General features: G+C 39.8%; 1 protein-coding gene across 9 annotated transcripts in view; it reads right to left on the bottom strand.

Moving 5' to 3' along the window:
• fbrsl1 (fibrosin-like 1) overlaps positions 1–17,793 on the bottom strand; it is a 353,758-nt gene that overhangs the window by 202,591 nt on the left and 133,374 nt on the right. For all 9 annotated transcript variants that reach the window (XM_028033124.1, XM_028033119.1, XM_028033125.1 and 6 more), the window contains exon 3: positions 78–179. In XM_028033124.1, coding sequence (XP_027888925.1) covers positions 78–179 — 102 coding nt within the window. The remainder of the gene's footprint in view (positions 1–77; positions 180–17,793) is intronic.

Here is a 17,793-nt window from a genome sequence, read left to right as displayed (position 1 = left end):
GTCTGTGGGAGTGAAAACTGCAGCTCTCAGTGGGAGGTCTGGGGGAAAAAGGGAAGGTTCTTGTTCAGGGGACTCACCTCGCTGAGCTGCTCCTTGGAGTTGCTCCTGTGCGGCCGACTAAATTCTTGGAAAGTCTCGTCCTCTCTGAGTTTGACAGGACGCGGCGCCAAAGGTTTGATCTGCCGAAGACATGCAAGGAAAGAAGTTTGAAAAAACTATATTGATAATCACACATAAACAAACATGCACACAAGTGGAATATACCATTTACATGGCCTTCCAAAAAAAACCAAACATCCACCTTTGTTAAATCATTTCAAATGTCATTTTAATGCCACAAACTTTAGTGAATGGTTGGGCGATATGGATTTTTACCGCAATATTTTGTGGTACTATTGCGACAATGATAAAAGTGACAAGAAGAACTACTTAATACCTATTTTTAGGTAATTCTATTGCTGTGACTGCATGATGCAGGAATCATACTGTCACAAACACAAGTACAGCACTTGAGAAACATTCCCATTTGCTATAAACCTTTCTTCCACTTTCTCTCTGACCTGTCTGTTGTGTTCCTTGGTCTTCGCAATGCTGTTTCTGCTTTCATGTTCACTAATAAACCTACTTCTAAGTGTGTTTTTTAACTTATTGGCTGTAAAAATGAAAACTTCATTTTTTTTTCTATGTAAAAGGAGTACAAAAAATAAAAATAAAGAACAAAGAAAAATTTAACTTCTGCGTTACCAGCTCAACACCTGACTGAAACGCAGCGACCATTACAGATCCACAGACTAAAGGAACCAAGACTTCCACCTGCTGATATTTAATCACTAGTTCACTATTATTAACTATCAACAATTAAATAGTTGAATAGCACTGTGATGGACTAGTGGCCTGTCCAGGGTGTAACCTGCTTTTCGCCATATGAGTGCAATCCTGCAAGGATAAATGGTTGTAGACGATGGATGGGTGGAAATAGTTGCACACCATTTTAATGGTTACTCAACCAGTCATTAGCACATTGAAGTAACAAAAACAATAGGGTTTGTTTTTCGTTGAATTTGGAGCTTTTACGACCTACAGTACATCTTGGTGTAAATTACTCCAAGACGTAATTTATACCGGAGAGTTTGATGTCCAAAATTTAGGTAGATCAAACTCAGGCTGGCATTCCTAAAGCTCTCTCTTTTATTTTATTCTCACCCACTATTTATAGCAACAACAACTGAGCATATCTGTGCAGCATAAGTACAATAGACACATGAGTTGTTTTTAAAAAAAAAAAAAAAAGAAATCTGAAAAATATCTACCAGCCACCACCAGACAGAAAGGTTTGTTCATCCTATTTTGAAAATAGCTCACCATAAGTAAACGGTACACTCCAGTTTCTCCAAAGATACTCAGTTGGATTAGGTTTACACTTTGGAACATTCTAGCATGTAAATGTCATGTAGATATGATTTGATCTATACCTTTTAATTGTAGCTCTGGTTTCATGTTTAGGGTTTGTTATCCTTCATCTGTCTCAATTCTTTCACAGCTTCAAAAGAAGGCTGCACAGGTCATTACACATTTTGATCTGTAATGTGCTTTACATCTAAATCTGATTAATTGATTTATATGTATATATAATTGTGTGCATCTGTTTTTGTTAAACATAACCGTACAAGTGAGCGCATGTTCTCTGACCCGCATCAGTGTTACCCTTATAATAAACGCTTTGCTTTCTTGCAGCCTGTCAAGCCACACAGTTGGCGTGTCTCCAAATTCCCAGCCAGATGGGAGGTTGGCGAACTCGGCGAGGGGTACCCGGCGCTGATGTGGAGTAGCCAATGAAAATGCCTCTCCCTGCTTCTCCATCTTGGCTTACAACAGTGATGACTGTGGGGTGTAATCCATTTGACTAGCAGTGAGCGTGTAGTAGCTCCCCCGGTGGCAAGTGTGGTGTCTGGCCCCGGTCTCCTGATCTCCACTGTAATTTAAGCAGATCACTGCTACAATTAACCTTTCCTGGTAAATATCAATTATGGCCCCCGGCTGGGCTAGAATTAAAAGGGTCATCAGCTCATCTGACAGGTCCTGTACGCTACCACCTGGCTGGGAAAGAGGGGGAAGACAGGGCAGCCGAGAGAGAAAGTGTTTGCCTACCCTTGTGCCCACCAGCTTACATGCCAAGCAGACAATTCACTTTTAATTACCCTGCTGCTGCCAATGCCTGCATGCTGATTGGCCAAGGGGCATCGGCAGTCCGCTGAGGTCAATAGTGATAGTGTAGGGGCTAAATAGGGGGCGATGAAGGAAGGGGGGGCTCCTACTGAGCAATCAGGAAGTAGTGATGGAAGGAAGATAAACCTGGCAGGTGGGCTTAATCAGGTTTGACTTCCACATCTAACCGCGTCTCCCTCAGCCTCTCTCAGTTTCTCTAGACTTGCTGTCAGCCTAATCACTTCTTGAATCTCAAAATAGAAGGTGGCCCTTTTGATTTCCTCCTCTCAAAGGGAGCACAAAGAGAGCAATCCTCCTTGGCAGGCAGGCAGGGAGGCAAGCAGGCACATCAGCAGAGACAGAGCTTCGAGGTACAGTCGGTGTCACGTCGGTGTCAAGTGTTGCTGTTGATTACTTTGTTTACCCACCATCGGTATTGCTGACAAATTCCTGAAGGCACCCAAAGTGTTTTCATCTTCTCCAGGGCCCTGGGGGTACATTACCACGTCCGCAATCAATTTGGCAATTGATCAGAGTAAAGCTTCTAATTAGGCATCTAGGTTAATGATGCGGTGTGCAAAGACCATTCCCCAAGCTGCAGTTCAATGGAACAGAATGGCAATTGATCTGGGAAGGAATTCGCAAACTCTGACAAAAGACTGGCAATCCTGACTGCCTGTGATTATGTAGGGACTAACTTCCTGTCTGGGGAGGTGCTTAATTGGCCTGGGTTCTTCTTTCTTCCTTTTAGTGTGGGTCTAACAATACAGTTACTCATCAAAGGAGACGTCTATGATGTAAAATAGGCCTTTAATTTGGAGCTGATTGCAATGAAGCAAATTCTAACATCAGCATTGTAAGGCTTAGCCAAGCATGGAACTCCCCGAGGGCTTACAAATGGTTTGGATTTTGTCTGCATTTTTTTTTTATAGTGCCAAGCCAAAATATTCTTACACAAATTATTTAAAAGAAGTGGGGGCTTATTAAGTGCTTTTATAAACTGAATATTGCCAGCCAGACAGCAAGTCTTTATTATATGATTCAGTCAACAAAGCAACTCATTTCCCACTTCAAATTTTAGTGGAAAACTTTAGATTCATTGATAGCTCACAGTTCATCACCTGACTAATTCACTCAATGGGATAGGACAATATAGATCTTGCTACACACTACTATTTAATAAAATGAAGGGTTGTTTGTGTTTGAGAGAGGTGTGATCATTCCCTATTTAAAAAAAGTAAATAGTAGAACATCAAAATACAAATTTAATTCATTCAAATGAGATTTTTATGTCTTGAAAACCATAAGTTACATTTATTTCTATTCATTCCTCCTAGCAGCAGCAATAATATTGAATGGCAAAATGTGACCAAAAGAATTCAATAATAATAATAATGAACTTGTTTCTGTTTGAAACAAACCCAGTTGCCACAATTGAGGCAATCATTCAGTTTTTTTGACTTATCCTGCGGAATTTTGCACTTTTTTCCATTAGCCAACACAATTGCTAAAGATTTTGGCAGCACAACCACCTTTAAAAGTGCTGGCGAAACTTGTATCAATGTCTAAAGGTTTGCAAGTAAAAATAAGAAAGTTTTTTTTCTGACCTATGGTTGAAATGCACCACAACATTGTTTTTGTGCTAAATTACTCGCCAGCAGACAACAGATTTGTTTCGTCAGCGCTGAGGAAAAGAAGTTTAAACTTCTCCCAAATTGAAAAATCACAACGAGCTGTGCAGTACGATTGCTTGAATACCAGCCAAGGTCATCTTCTACATTTATGTACAGAGTAAAATACATGTTTGGGGCATTCAGAGGTTTCACTGTAACTCTGGAACCAGTGGAAAGGCTTTGGCTAGGCTTCATTCACTAATGAGCTGCTTAAGAAATTCGCAGTTAGGGATTCGTTTTTTTTATTTTTATTTAACGTTCCTTTTAAACAGAGATATTCTTAAGAAGTAGTCAGGCAAGGTTAATCAGGTTAAAGCAATGAATGTGAGTAATTGTGTTTGTGTTGAGGAGAGTTGAACATGACGGGTACAACTTAAGTCTATAGATGTTAAAGAGAAGGGAGAAAAAAAATCACAGCTAAGTAAAGGCTTGGGTTTTACATGAATAATGTACTAGAAATTAGCTCCATTAGTCTCGGTATTGAACATGTCTGCAGTCTGTCTCTGGAGGCTGCTGCTTTGTGCTCTTTAATTATCTTCAAAGGACCCTCCAGCATCTTAATTTCCCCCTAGTTGAGTAATGCTGGCTGAGGTCTGTACATTTATAATTCTCTAACCCTGGGTTAAGTTACAGAGACCCCCTGTGAAGTACGGCCTACACCGGGCAGAGACGGCTCACATCAGAACGCGCTCGGCTTGGCTGGCCCTCCCTTCTCTTCCTTCGCTGCCCTTGCGGTGTCAATCAATCCGCAGCTTGTCAGCAGGGACCTGGCTGAAGGCTACAGGGTGAAGCTTTGTTGTCCTGCTCCTTTGATCCTCCCTCCTCCTTCACTTTGCGGGGGGCGCAGGGAGTGAGGGGGCATCAGAAGGCCTGTGTGGTCTCCCCTCGTCCTCCTCCTTGGATCAGAGAGCCTGTTAGTTCTGACCTCACTCCTCTCCCTTTCTTCTCTCACTCTGCCTCAACTCTCCTTGGCTGCCATCACCTGTCATTAGCACTGAGGGGAAGCTGCGCCTCCTTCTTGTCCCGGTGTCAATCCTCATTACTTTAGGATCTAGGACCTCGCCCTCCCACCTGCTCCTTCCTTTTAAGCTCCCTCGATGCTCTTCTTCTTTTTCAAGCTACGACGCTGCTCTTAGAGCTTCGCCGGCGCAGGACAAGGAGGGGGAAGAAAAGGGGGAAAAAAGGGATTCAGGAAGAAGCTGAAGATGACGGATACAGATCATTTCTCTAATTTGTTCTGAAAAGTGTCCTGCGCAAAGGACCCTCACCTCTATTAACCCGGCGACAAGCTGCTGCTGCTGCTCAGGGAGGCGTCAGCAGTGTGCGTGCAGGCGTGTGTGTGTGTGTGTGAGGGCGGCCCAGGCGGAGACCTCGGTGCTTAGTGCCGGGCTGCGGCACCAGCTCAATCTATTGGCTCATTATCCCCCACGCCCAAGCTGGGGCGCAGACAAGTGCACTTTAGGGCCACAGGCCAAATTGATTCATCTGCCTTCATTTTGTTCAGGCGCACAAGAGGCAGCTGCTTGGAGAAAGAGGGGGTGAGGGGGACGGAGCTGTAGACGAACAGAGTCGGAGAGCTGGGCTTTTCGAAGAACGGATGCGTCTGGAGAGTTCCGTGTTTGTGGGTGTGTTCCTCACCTGCGTGTCACAGCGTATGTTTCTTTTCTCTACGAATTAAGGGCACAAACAGCAGCTCCCATTTAATCAAATTCAAAATGTACGCCTCCCCAATGCCGTGGATGGAAATTAGCCCAAGGACAGGCCGGTGGATTTAGAGCAGGGAGAGCAAATGGATTTTTACTTTTATTTTGATGGGTCCCTGTGTATCCATTAAGTCTTTTAATCATACATTATTCATCGGGCTCGCCTTATAATAAATTACCACTGAGAAAGAGATGCACGTTTGGAAATAAGGTCTGAAATGTCCACCTATGCGCGTCCCCAGCTCTACTGTGAACTAGGCATTTGCAAGTTATTCGTGTTTAGATGTAAAAAGTAAATCAATCAAGTTTATTGGTGTAGCACATTTCAGCAACAAGGCAGTTCAAAGTGCTTTACATCATAGAAACACAAGAATGAGAAGTCATAAAAACATCATACAGTCAACAACTGGGAAACCAGTGACAAATATTCCATTTTGACAAGTTCCATCATCAAGACCAACAGCACACATCAAATATGTTGGTCCATATTTCATATGTTGTGATTCAAAAGCAGCTCTAAACAGATTATGTCTACGTTTTCAAAGAATCTGGATTTTAAAAAACACATTTTTATTGACTCAATTGGTAATCAATAAAGTCATAAAACTTTTATTTAGGCCTGTTGAAGTAACACATTTTGCTGGGCAATAAGTTGTTCCAGAAGTTATTATGATGAACGATAATATCGCTGTTTCAAGACCATTCAAGTTATGTAATGGAAACTATCATAATGCAAGTTCACCCTTTCACATATAAATAAATTTTAATTTGTAATGAACATTTAAAAATTGGAATTGGGAGACATTTTAGATATCCACCATGAACAAAAACTTGAAACCACAATTAACATGGATACTGACGTTTCTGTAAACCACATTGTCCTTCCAAAAAGAGCAAAATGGATGACTTCTGTTATCCATTTTTTCATTGAGAGACAAGAAAAGCGACATTTTTTAGCTCATTTTAATTTATTGCCCCATTAATCGATTTATTGCTTATTGCAACAGGCTTGTTTTCATTGCAATTTATCCTACTATGAGAGTCCCATCCCCATCCCTGCTCTGAACCGCATCGCATTTGCGAAATGAGCTTGTGAAAAATCACAGCAAGATGGTATTCTACTCCGAGTAATGACAACAGAAGCTGGAGTCAGCAGATTAGAGGCAACAATATGTACAAAAAAGGTCTGGTGTAAACAAATCAGAGGGTATGACCTACAAGCCATTTGGCATTTGTCCTCCCCTCCACACTGCTGTACAGAACGCTGCGGCGTGTAAAGCTGACAGGGCAGCTAGCGCAGCTGCCCAGCGGCGCAACAAAGAAGTCAACCTGAAAGCGAGGGTCTGATTCGCAGCCAACGGAGACCCCAGGAGAGCCCAGAGTGTCCCACAGGGCCCCATCCAGAACAGATGAGCAGGGGAGGAGGAGCCATCCCCGCAGGCATCAGGTCTCTGCAATCACTCTCACCATATGCCTCCTAGGGGAAAAAGGGAACAAGGGGGGAAGGGGAGGTGCACCTGCTTCCAAATACAAAACCATCCCTCAGCACTTGTCCTGGGGGTTCACTGACAAATGCAACTATCACACACACACACACACACACACACCCACACCCGCACACAGACACACACACACACACACACACACACACCCACGCACGCCAGCACACCTCACCTGTCAGCCTGAACCACAGGAACAATATCTGCCCTGCGCTGATAAGCACAAGACCGCAGAGCAGAGCCCTCCCTCGCCCCTCACCCCCAAACCTTGTTCAGTCGAACATCAGGGAAGACGCATGCTCACGCCTACATGCAGCCATTAAGCTAGTGGTGTCAAAATGCTAATAACTTATTATTGTTATCTCTCTACACTCTTCGTTCTTATCCAGGAATATAAGTTGTATGTTTGTGCGTGACATCAGCATTGTAGGTAGTTTAGAAAATATTTACCTCACTAATAAAATCTAACTGGGTTAATTCAAGAATTTCTACTTTTATTATATATCTATTTTTTGTCTATTGCTTCAAGCAATTCCAGTTGTACTTTGATTTGCACGCAATTAAAGAACAAAATAAAACAAAAACAAAAAATCTAAGTATGTGCGCATGTAGCTTTCATTCATGTAACTAGTTGTGTAGATTTGTAACTAGGTGCGTTTACAAATGAATGTAATATGAAGAAAATTGCTAATATTTTCAATTACAAACCAGTTGCTTTAGAAAATAGGTGTTAACTTAAAATAAAGAAATCGAAAATTCAATTCATTTATTTATTTGTACTGCACGTTCTTTTGTCATGGAAAACAAAACTTTTTTTTTTTACACGTTATGATCGGTATTGTAAAATTGATCTAATTCAGTGTCTGCGATTCTTAACAAAACAGATGTTACCAGTAAAAAATGAAAACATTTAGTCCAACAGAAATAGCACAGAAATGTACGTTGTTTCCTGAAAAAAAATATAGGGCCTAAAAATATTGTTTTATTTTTTATTAACATACCAGCTTAGTATTCTTCACCTTTGCTGGAATTAAATTTTGCGATTTTCATATTGCTCCACCATTACTTGTGCTTCTATAGTAGTTCTGTCACTACTTTCACTGTAGTGTAGGCACGCTGCATCTCTCATCTCATTTCTGTAACAGGCTGCAACACTTAAACAGACAGAGATAAGGCAGACGTAAACACTCTTATCAGCTGATGGCAGTCGGCTGGTAGGACAGCTCAGTGAGCCAGACAGATGTTGAAACCACTATATGTGAGTACGAACACAGATTTACACAACATGAACTCAAAAACTGTCATAACATCAAAGAAACCATTACGGCTTGCACCTTAACATCTATGATAATTGAGTTAAAAAAAACAAAAACAAATAAAAAACATCAAATATTATTATTATTATTATTATAAATGGTATCCAGTCAGAATGTTATGACTGTTTTCCAATCTGTGGTTTTAGGGTTTTGATGCGCTGATGCAGATGTTAGCCGGTAGTAATTTACCTTTAAGAGATTTTTTAGCCTCCTTGAGGTGAGTGATTCATAGTGGATGATGCAGAGATGGAAAGACGTTACATTGATATCAGTCAATGTGAAACATCGGTTTAGTAGTATTTTAAAAGAAAGACAAATTGATTAAAGAGTTGACATTTTAAACTGATCTGAACATCTTAAGTTGTTCAAGTCAACTTAAGCAGTTAGCTAGTTCAGGGTTCGGGCTTTTATCATTGGTAAACAGTAGTCTCTGTGGGTACTCTCTCACTTTAACTCTGATTTCCAAAAGCTAGCCAACATTTTGAATCCCAACAGGTTACAGGAAAGAAACTTACACTTTTGCTGGACGTAAAACTCCCTGTTATCTCCTGAAAGTCTTGCTCTTTCTCATTTTCTTGCAGGCTGAGTGAACTGAACGCACACAATTCATAGAAAATACATGCCACAGAAAATACAGTTTCCTTTCTAATTTCTTATGACTCCATTGTATGCATCTGATACTGAAAGTAGATAACTTTTGAGTGTTTTCCTGTCAGTAAGAAAATATTTAAGTTGAAAACGGACAAATTCTGGTCGCTAGATTTTTTTTTCTGAACATCGGTCATTATTGTTATTATTAAACTGCTTTGCAAAGAAGATTTAGCATCCGTGGACTAAAAAAATATTTTTAAATGTTTTATTGAAATGTCTTAAAACTTGTTTTAAAACTTCTATTTTTTACCTGAAGTTGTTCTTAAATAATTTCCATCAGTGTTGAACGTGGCACCAAGCCGACCATTCTACTCAACTGATCTGCCGCCACTAATCATTTTTTAACACTTGAAAATGATCTTATTAGCAATCAAAAAAATTACAATTCTCAACGTGTAACATTCACACTCTCTCCTCCGTCTGCACTCGATAACTTTGTCACCCTCACACGTACTTTAAGAAATGTTTAATTTCCTCTAATGTAATCTGAAATAATTATCAGCCGAAGCCGACATAAGTGCTGCAAAAAGGCTCCTTTTAACAAGTCCGCCAAACTCTAGCACACATACACACCCCGCAAACACACACAGGTTCGCCCCAGCTGTCGTTCAGCCTGCCATAATTTAAACACTGAAGATAGGACTATGGGCTGAAGGAAATGAGCAACTGATTAAAAACTGTGGTAGATGAACAGACTAACCTTAGACTGTTTTTTTTTCACTTAGGTAAGGCAGATACTTTAATTAGCCTTCTGATTAGGGCAGAGGTTTATAACCCTGGTCTTCAAGGCAAATTGCCCTGCATGTTTTAGAAAGCTGCTTGCTTTAAACATCTTCAGATGAAGTTTGATCAATGTTTATAGAAAACTGACCGTTTTTTTGTTTTTACAAGCTGAAAAATGTGCTTTGAAGCAGATGCTAGCTTTTAGCAATGCTAGCGCCACGTGATTAGCAGTAGCAGTATTTTCAGTGTTTACAAGTCTTTATGTGACCACTCTTGTCAACGCAAAAGTGCAGCCCAAGAACTGCTACATGTTTTACTTAAAAATAAGAACATAAAAAACAGACATAAGGTGTCCGCTCTGAACTATTACATGGAAGAATGACTCTTCTTTGTTTCTTTATGAGAAAAAAAAGTTTCAGCAACTCAGACTCAATCCCAAAACTAAGTGAGGTTTTTAATCAACACAGATGTGCCACATTTGGCGACAGAATTTCAATCTCAATCAGAATTTCAATCAAAGATTTCCATTCCTCACCAAGACATTGTTCATTTCAGTTCCTTAAAGTTTCTATTGTAGCAACAATTGTTTTTAATTTGGATCATTTTTTTTTATTTGCCAACAAATTACAGAACTGTGTAATTTCAGGACATATTTCACTGCACCAATTTTAAAAACAGTCACAGGTTATGAAGCATTTCATACCAATACAAACTAATGCGGATTAGTTTAATATTAAAATGTTGGTTAGTTAAAATATTGATGTTTCGCAGCTCAATATAAAATTAGACAACATTTTATTATTGATTTTCCCCTCACACTTTTCTTGTGTCTGAAGAATGTATAGCCAATAAAAAACGCATTCTGCTGTAACTCAAATGTATAACACATAAAGACATATGCAGGCAGTTTATAGATTGGCATGATGAGTCAAGAGTGACCATAAAAATGATTAATAGACTAGTAGATTTAATGCACTGAGCAATTTGAAAAACTATAATGTGAAGCCAATGTCCCACATACACGCCACAAAGCACCAATTTAGAGAATATACATCTAAGTAACATAAGTACAACTTATTATTAATGCTCTTTTCACAGACGGTCAAACACCATTTAAGGATAATGAAGAAAAGCCCCACAAACCAATGGAAATCAATAAACTTCCAGAACAACCCTGGTTAAATATGAACATTTTTAACTGCTCCGAAAATAATCCATAAAATCTGTTAAAAAAAGTTAGCCATTGAGAAAGTTGGCCTTTCAATCTGTGGCACAATGACAACGCTATGTGATGCCTTGTTGTTAATACAGTATGGGGTACGACATATTCTGAGACTAGTAGTGTGATTGGTCCAAAGTGACTGGTCCAAATTGATTGGTCCAAAGCGATTGATCCAAATCGATTGATCCAAAGCAGATTGGTTCAAAGAGACTGGTCCAAATTGATTGGTCCAAAGAGACTGGTCCAAATTGATTGGGCCAAAGTGACTGGTCCAAAGAGACTGGTCCAAATTGATTGGGCCAAAGTGACTGGTCCAAAGTGATTGGGCCAAAGTGACTGGTCCAAAGAGACTGGTCCAAAGTGATTGGTCCAAAGTGATTGGGCCAAAGTGACTGGTCCAAAGAGACTGGTCCAAATTGATTGGGCCAAAGTGACTGGTCCAAAGTGACTGGTCCAAAGTGATTGGTCCAAAGTGATTGGTCCAAAGTGATTTGTCAATATGAACATTTCAACATGAACTCATAATTCTATCAGGAGCCAGTGCAAATCATCTCTCCCCGTACAGGAAACCATATGGTGTTATTCAAAAATGTCCTTTAAATGTGAGAAACACGGATGAGAAACAGATTTGATATTTAAATAAAAACTCAAGGCCAATTCAAATATTAGACCAAGATGAAGAGCACTGCTGATTCTCAGGTGTAACTCAAGTCGAGCTTGCTTTCAAGACGAGAGAGTCAGTCACTGACCTGGGTCAAACAGCAGACTAAGGAGGACAGACTATCCATCTTGCAAACTTAAAGTTGAATGTCATCAACATAAAACGTGAAAGGAGATGACCAGCTGAGCCTTGTGGAACCAGACAGGTTAAGCAGCATTAGGAAACTGGTTTGTCCTAATAGTGAAAGTTCATGACAAAAAGCAGTCTAACACGAAGCCACATGTAGCCAAAAGCTTCTTACTTATTGAGTTGGATTTCAAGGCCAGTGGTATCAAAGTCAGCACTGAGATCAAGTGAAATGATCAAGAAAGGCATGAGAAAAAGAATGTTGCAAACCCCTAACAGAGGTGTTTTTGAAACCTCAACTGAATAAATTGCAAAGGCTCCATCCAGGACTGTAAACACGTATATGAGATGCTCTGCATGGGTGCGACAAACCATATGGGAAATGATTAAGCTAACATTTTCATAGCGGCAAAAGTATTAGCTTTGATTATAGCATGCTAAGAAAATGTATGTACCAATAATGTGACAATAACAATAACAGAGTCACTTTGGTGGTTGGTATTTAGTGAGCTATAAATTGTTTTTTTTTTTTTCAATTTTAGAAACTACTAACTTTAACATTAACAAAACCAACTTCATGCAACCCCCCAAAAAAACAAACCGTAAAGTGAATGACAAAAATACATTAATGTCAGATATTCCAAATACTGAGGGAGGAAAAAACACAACACCCCTCTAATTTAAATTGTCACACTGTGTCAGAAGTCATCTACCAAAATTAGGAGATAAACCATAAGTTCAGAGAGAACCGCGAGTTTAAAGGGGAAAAAAAAGATGAAACGGAAGAAGTTTTAAGAGAGAATCAGAAAGAAGAAGGAGAGGAGGCTGAAGCGAGTCAGAAAGGTAGTTTGCAGGCAGAGAGTGAGAGCGAGAGACCAGGAGAAGCAGCCAGAGTGCTCCTGGCTTTTTAATAGAAGGCAGATGCAACACATGTAGAGAATCAGCCTCGGCTCGGCGGTGCGGCTTCCCTCTGATGTTTGAGAGCTCAGAGCGCACTTTCTGCCCTTGGAAAACTTCTGGGACGTTATCTCATGCCTGCACAGCACACACAGCTAGTAAATTCTGGAGGAAGTGTTATGTGTTAGATGAAGAAGAAGAGCTGAGGGCATGTGTGTGTGTGTGTGTGTCGGACTCAAATGGATTTATTTGAATGCGTGTTCTTGCATGTGAGCTGAAATGTAAAAAAATACACAAGATGGACCATAAATCTTTGAGTGGTTGCATTTTGTTTTTTTTGGCTTCAGCACGTTCAAATTAAGATGGAATCAAAGACAATGGGTCCAAAGTCTCCGCTGAATCAAATATCTAAGAAATACTTTAATACACACTAGCAGTGCATAACGTAAAGCACATAGTTGGGATTTTATGAGGAATTAAATGGATCCAAAGAAATCAGTTATTAAATGTTTTTATTGACAACTACATTTGCAAAGCTTGTGTTTTTTTTGCGGAAACACAGATGTGGGTTTTATAAAATCATAAAAACACCATCAGTTCTCATTTCTGATTTGCAAGGTTTGAAAATCTCCAGAAGGTAAAACACCATAGGTTACTTCAACACAGGTGATTACTTAGCACATTATTATCACTAACACGTTCCTCATCCAGCTGAGCTTGATGCAGGACTGAACACTGAAATCTCCTGTCATGCTCTAAAATAAAAAGACTATGAAACTATAACATCCGAATGAGGGGTATTTAAAATTCCCATATGTTCATATTTGCCAAAAAACAATCCTACCCATTGAATTGATCCATTTTCTTCATGCTCCAACTGTAAACTTCAATATATTTTACTGGAATTTTCATGTTAAGGACCAATAGACAGCAGTGCATGTCAGTGGAGGGGAAGTGATGCATGACTTTATTTGTTTTACAACTAAAACTCTTAAAAATATGGAGTGTGTGTGTTTGTATACCGCAGTAACTTCTTTATATCATATGGAGTGTGTGGGGTGTGTATGTCTCTACATGATTCACACAGCTAAAGATGGCCATTTTTGCTCATCTCTTTGTTAGCAGCACAAGCTAGTCAGAAAAGTGTTGGAAGAGCAATTTTTGAGCTTTGCCTCAAATTCCCGAACAGATTTTGGGCTGAACTTTGACTGTACCACTGGAAAAGACGAATATGCTTGAATCTAAACTACTCCACTGTAGATCTGTCTGTGCGTTGAAGATTATTCTCCATGTCAACCGTTAAGCCTGACATGTTTTCTTTCAAGACTGCCCTGTATTTTGCTTCATCAATCGCATCAACACGTCAAGTCTGACTGCCCCAGCTGAAACAAAACAAAGATTCCCAAAGAATGATGGTGCCATTACCATGTTTGGGACACTTGGTTGCTGGTTATATGAGGGGTTTCCTTCTCCTTGCCTGACTAACAGTTGACCTATCAAGAGATTCTTGAGCTGTGAACTTATGCAGTACTTCCAATCACCCATTGGCTGATTCTCTGAATAAAGCTCCAATGCAGTGTTTCTTGGTTTTCATGAAGACACAGTTGATAAATATTACTAATTGAACTGGATTTTAATTAGCAGTATTAAAGAAATGGGGACTAAGCCACACTTTTCAGATTTGTATTTATGAAGAAAAAAATGTTTGAAAAACATACATTTCCTTCCACCTAACAACTATGCACCACTTTGCATTGATCTATCACATTAAATACCCAAAAGACGCATAAAGTAAGTTATAAGTGGACAAAATGTGGAAAGTTCATTCAAAGCGGAACAGATGTCAAACTAAAATAAAAAATATTAAGGTTACTGAGGACAAGTGGAGTTCAAACAAGTTAAGGGTGAAATGAGTTAACTTGAAGTGAGAAGGAAGCTGTGGATTGAAAAACAGTTAACTAAGCCTGGGGTGGAAGGGCAGGGTTGAGGGTAAAATCAATGGAGAATGCATCCAGAAAGGGTTGCTACATCTCAGATCAGAGAGAAGTGAGAGAAGGATAGATTCAGCCTTCAGGTGAGCAGATAGGCGGGAGTAAGTGGAAGAAGAACAGAGACGATGCAGGAAGCTTCCTCCGTGTCATTTCTGTGAGTTTGCCGGTGACATCTGCCTCTTTGCTGTCAGCCGCTTCACTCCTGACAAGGACTAGCAGAGGCAAGTTGGTGAGGAAGTTTTAAAAAAGCAGACGGAGGAGGAAAGTGGGAAGAGTGGGGCAGATAAGATGAGAGGATTCCAAAGCTTTGGATTGGTATGGAAATCAAGTTTTTGGAGAGAGAGAGAGAGAAAAAAAAGAAATGATGAAAGGCAGATGGAATCAGCCGTCGACATGACAGCATCCAGTCTGGAGAGAAAAGATCTACTGCTTCTGCAATTACATGGCTGCATTTGCATCTATATGATCCCTCAAAATGCTGACATGTGCTGGGATTTGGGCCGTGCTGAATGTGTGTGTGTGTGTGTGTGTGTGGGTGAGCATGTTTGTGATGTTAGAGGATCTGACAGGCACTGCTTGTTGCATTGCATGCACAAAGTTGCGGTGGTATCCTGTTAATAGGGCTAATAATTATTTAACATTTATTCATTCTACATTCACATCAGACTCTTTTGTGTCTCAAATGACCAAGAATAGAGAAAACTTTTGAAGAAAAAAAAAAAAAAAAACAGCGCAGCTTTCTCGAGATTTCAAAAATCCTCCATCTTTCCTCCAAGGCCATTAAAGCTTAAACAGCAGGATGAAATCTAGTTAGAAGGCTTTTCATTTATTGCGAAGCAGCAAAAAAATAAAATACAATAAAATAAATGGTAAGATAGACATTGGTGTGGCTTGCCTTATCAAATTCAAAATCATCCAAAGATCCAAAATGTTATAGGCTGAAATGTGATTACTTTTATAGTGGCACCTATTAGTGAATTTGTGTAAGTATAATACTGTATTTCAGTCCCAGTCAAAGCTAGACAATAAATCAGTTATATTTATATAACTGTATACTGCAATAGATATGTGATTAATACCAAAAGATGGAATATTTGTTGAACTTCGATGCAGAACTGCACAGCATTTTGGGAGATGTAGGCAGAGGAAAAACTTTAGCCGCTCAACCTCTGATGGTAAGTAACTCACTCACTCTTTGGTTACAACCTGTTGAGTAAAAATCGCAGCAGCAGATTAAGCTTTACACCATGCCTTACAACAGCTTAACCATGAAAAGAACGCCGTGGAGGGAAAATTGTGGAGAATACAGAAAATATCACGGCACCAGTTTGGTGATATTTTAGGTTTTTGAAACAAAAAAACAAATCAATAATTATCGATAGACAATTATTGATATTGACTTATATCTTGGTAAGTTTTTAGCCCTAGTCCCAGTCAAAGTTTCCAAATATAGGATGTAATCTGGGTTCTACAGGAATAAAGCAGTTACAATAGTCCAAAATAAATAAAAGCAGAATTTCAGCTACATGAAATATGGACAATATACATGAGAGCATTATTTTTTTTAAAACTCGCCACCAAACATTGTTTCTTTAGAACATGATGTAGCAGAGTTGCCCAAGGTGATGATTTAGTCAAAGATGACCCGCATTCAGAAACAACATCCCTGTTACAATGTGACCCTGTGCTCGACATGACACCCTTTCCAATCCACAACTGATGACTCATACGTAGCGTTATATGCACAAACACACTTTAACTTTGGTTGATTTAACAAATACAATGTTTAGTTTTTGAATCCATTTTGGAAAGTTATTGGTTTGTAGGAGGAGAAAATGTACTGTGCAATGCAGAGTGAGGAGCTGGAGACGGGGGGAGTGGGTGAGTGCTGAATGAGAAAACAGGAGGATTTGGGGAGGGTAATTGTCTAGGGGAGCGGCCTGGGCAACCTTGGCAGGGTGAAAAGTCAGGGGCTTTGGCTTTCCAGGGCACAATACTGCCAGGGTAATTGTGCAGCCGTCGTGACCTTGCATTGCTTAAACTTGCCCTCCTCTCCTCATCTCTTTCTTTCTCCTCTCCCCTTTTCTTGTGGAAGCTGAAGAGGAGGTGGGACCTGCTCTTAGCTCTAATGATGTCAGTTCCCCAGAGGATCGCCTCCGTCTGCTGAATCCAAACAAGTAGCCTTCAAAGTCTTAGCCTGGACCTAGACAAACACACACATGCACTCAAACACACCCCGGTAAACACAAAATTACTAAGAGGTGTCTGTCTTGCTTTTCTGCTGTCATACAGCTTTGTGGTCCAGTCATAGAACTTTAATGGTATTTTGACACAGACCTCCTACTCAATGCATCTTTTTCTACAAAGGCTTAGGAATTCTTTCTTCTACTGTACTATTTGTCTTGAGCACTTCCATTGGAGTAATTGTAGAGCTGTTTTAAATGGAGTTACAAATGCAACTTTAGCATAAACTTTAGCATAATTTCTTTTACAGCGTTAATGATACTATTTCATGCATTTGAGGAAATAAAACAAAATACATTTGCATATGATTCCTTAAAGTGCAGAACTTGTTTGTTTTGCCACCTTGAAGACTAACTAAACACATCATATCAGACTCCCTGGAATTTGAACCAAATTACACCATAAAACCAAAGTCTGATCATGTATCAATGGGTATATTCATTATACGTTTCTAGTTTTGGAGAGGATTTGTGTCCCAGATATATGGTTTTTTTCAATTTTATAGGTACACCCTCACCCGTCACTTTATTGGGTACATCTTGTAAGTCCTTGGTTGGACCATCCTTTGCCTTCAGGACTGCCTTAAGTCTTCATTGCATGAACTTCACAATGTCTGAGAAACTATTTGGTCTATATAGACCATACTATATAGTATGGTCTATATACAGTATATCAATATGACACAGTTCCTGCAGCTTTGTCTGCTATACTTCCATGATGTAAATGTCCTGTTGCTGAGATATGGTGACTGTGGAGGCTACTGGAGTAGAGCTCATTGTCACATCACAACAGTACTTTCAGCAACCTGAACTGTTACACAAAGCAGGACGGTTTCAGGGTTTCATGGTTTCATGTTATTTCTGGAAAATTCTGAACCTGCCA

This window comes from Xiphophorus couchianus, chromosome 12 (genome assembly GCF_001444195.1).
Source record: "Xiphophorus couchianus chromosome 12, X_couchianus-1.0, whole genome shotgun sequence".
Classification (NCBI taxonomy): Eukaryota; Metazoa; Chordata; class Actinopteri; order Cyprinodontiformes; family Poeciliidae; genus Xiphophorus; species Xiphophorus couchianus.
This window is presented reverse-complemented; position numbering and strand designations above follow the sequence as displayed.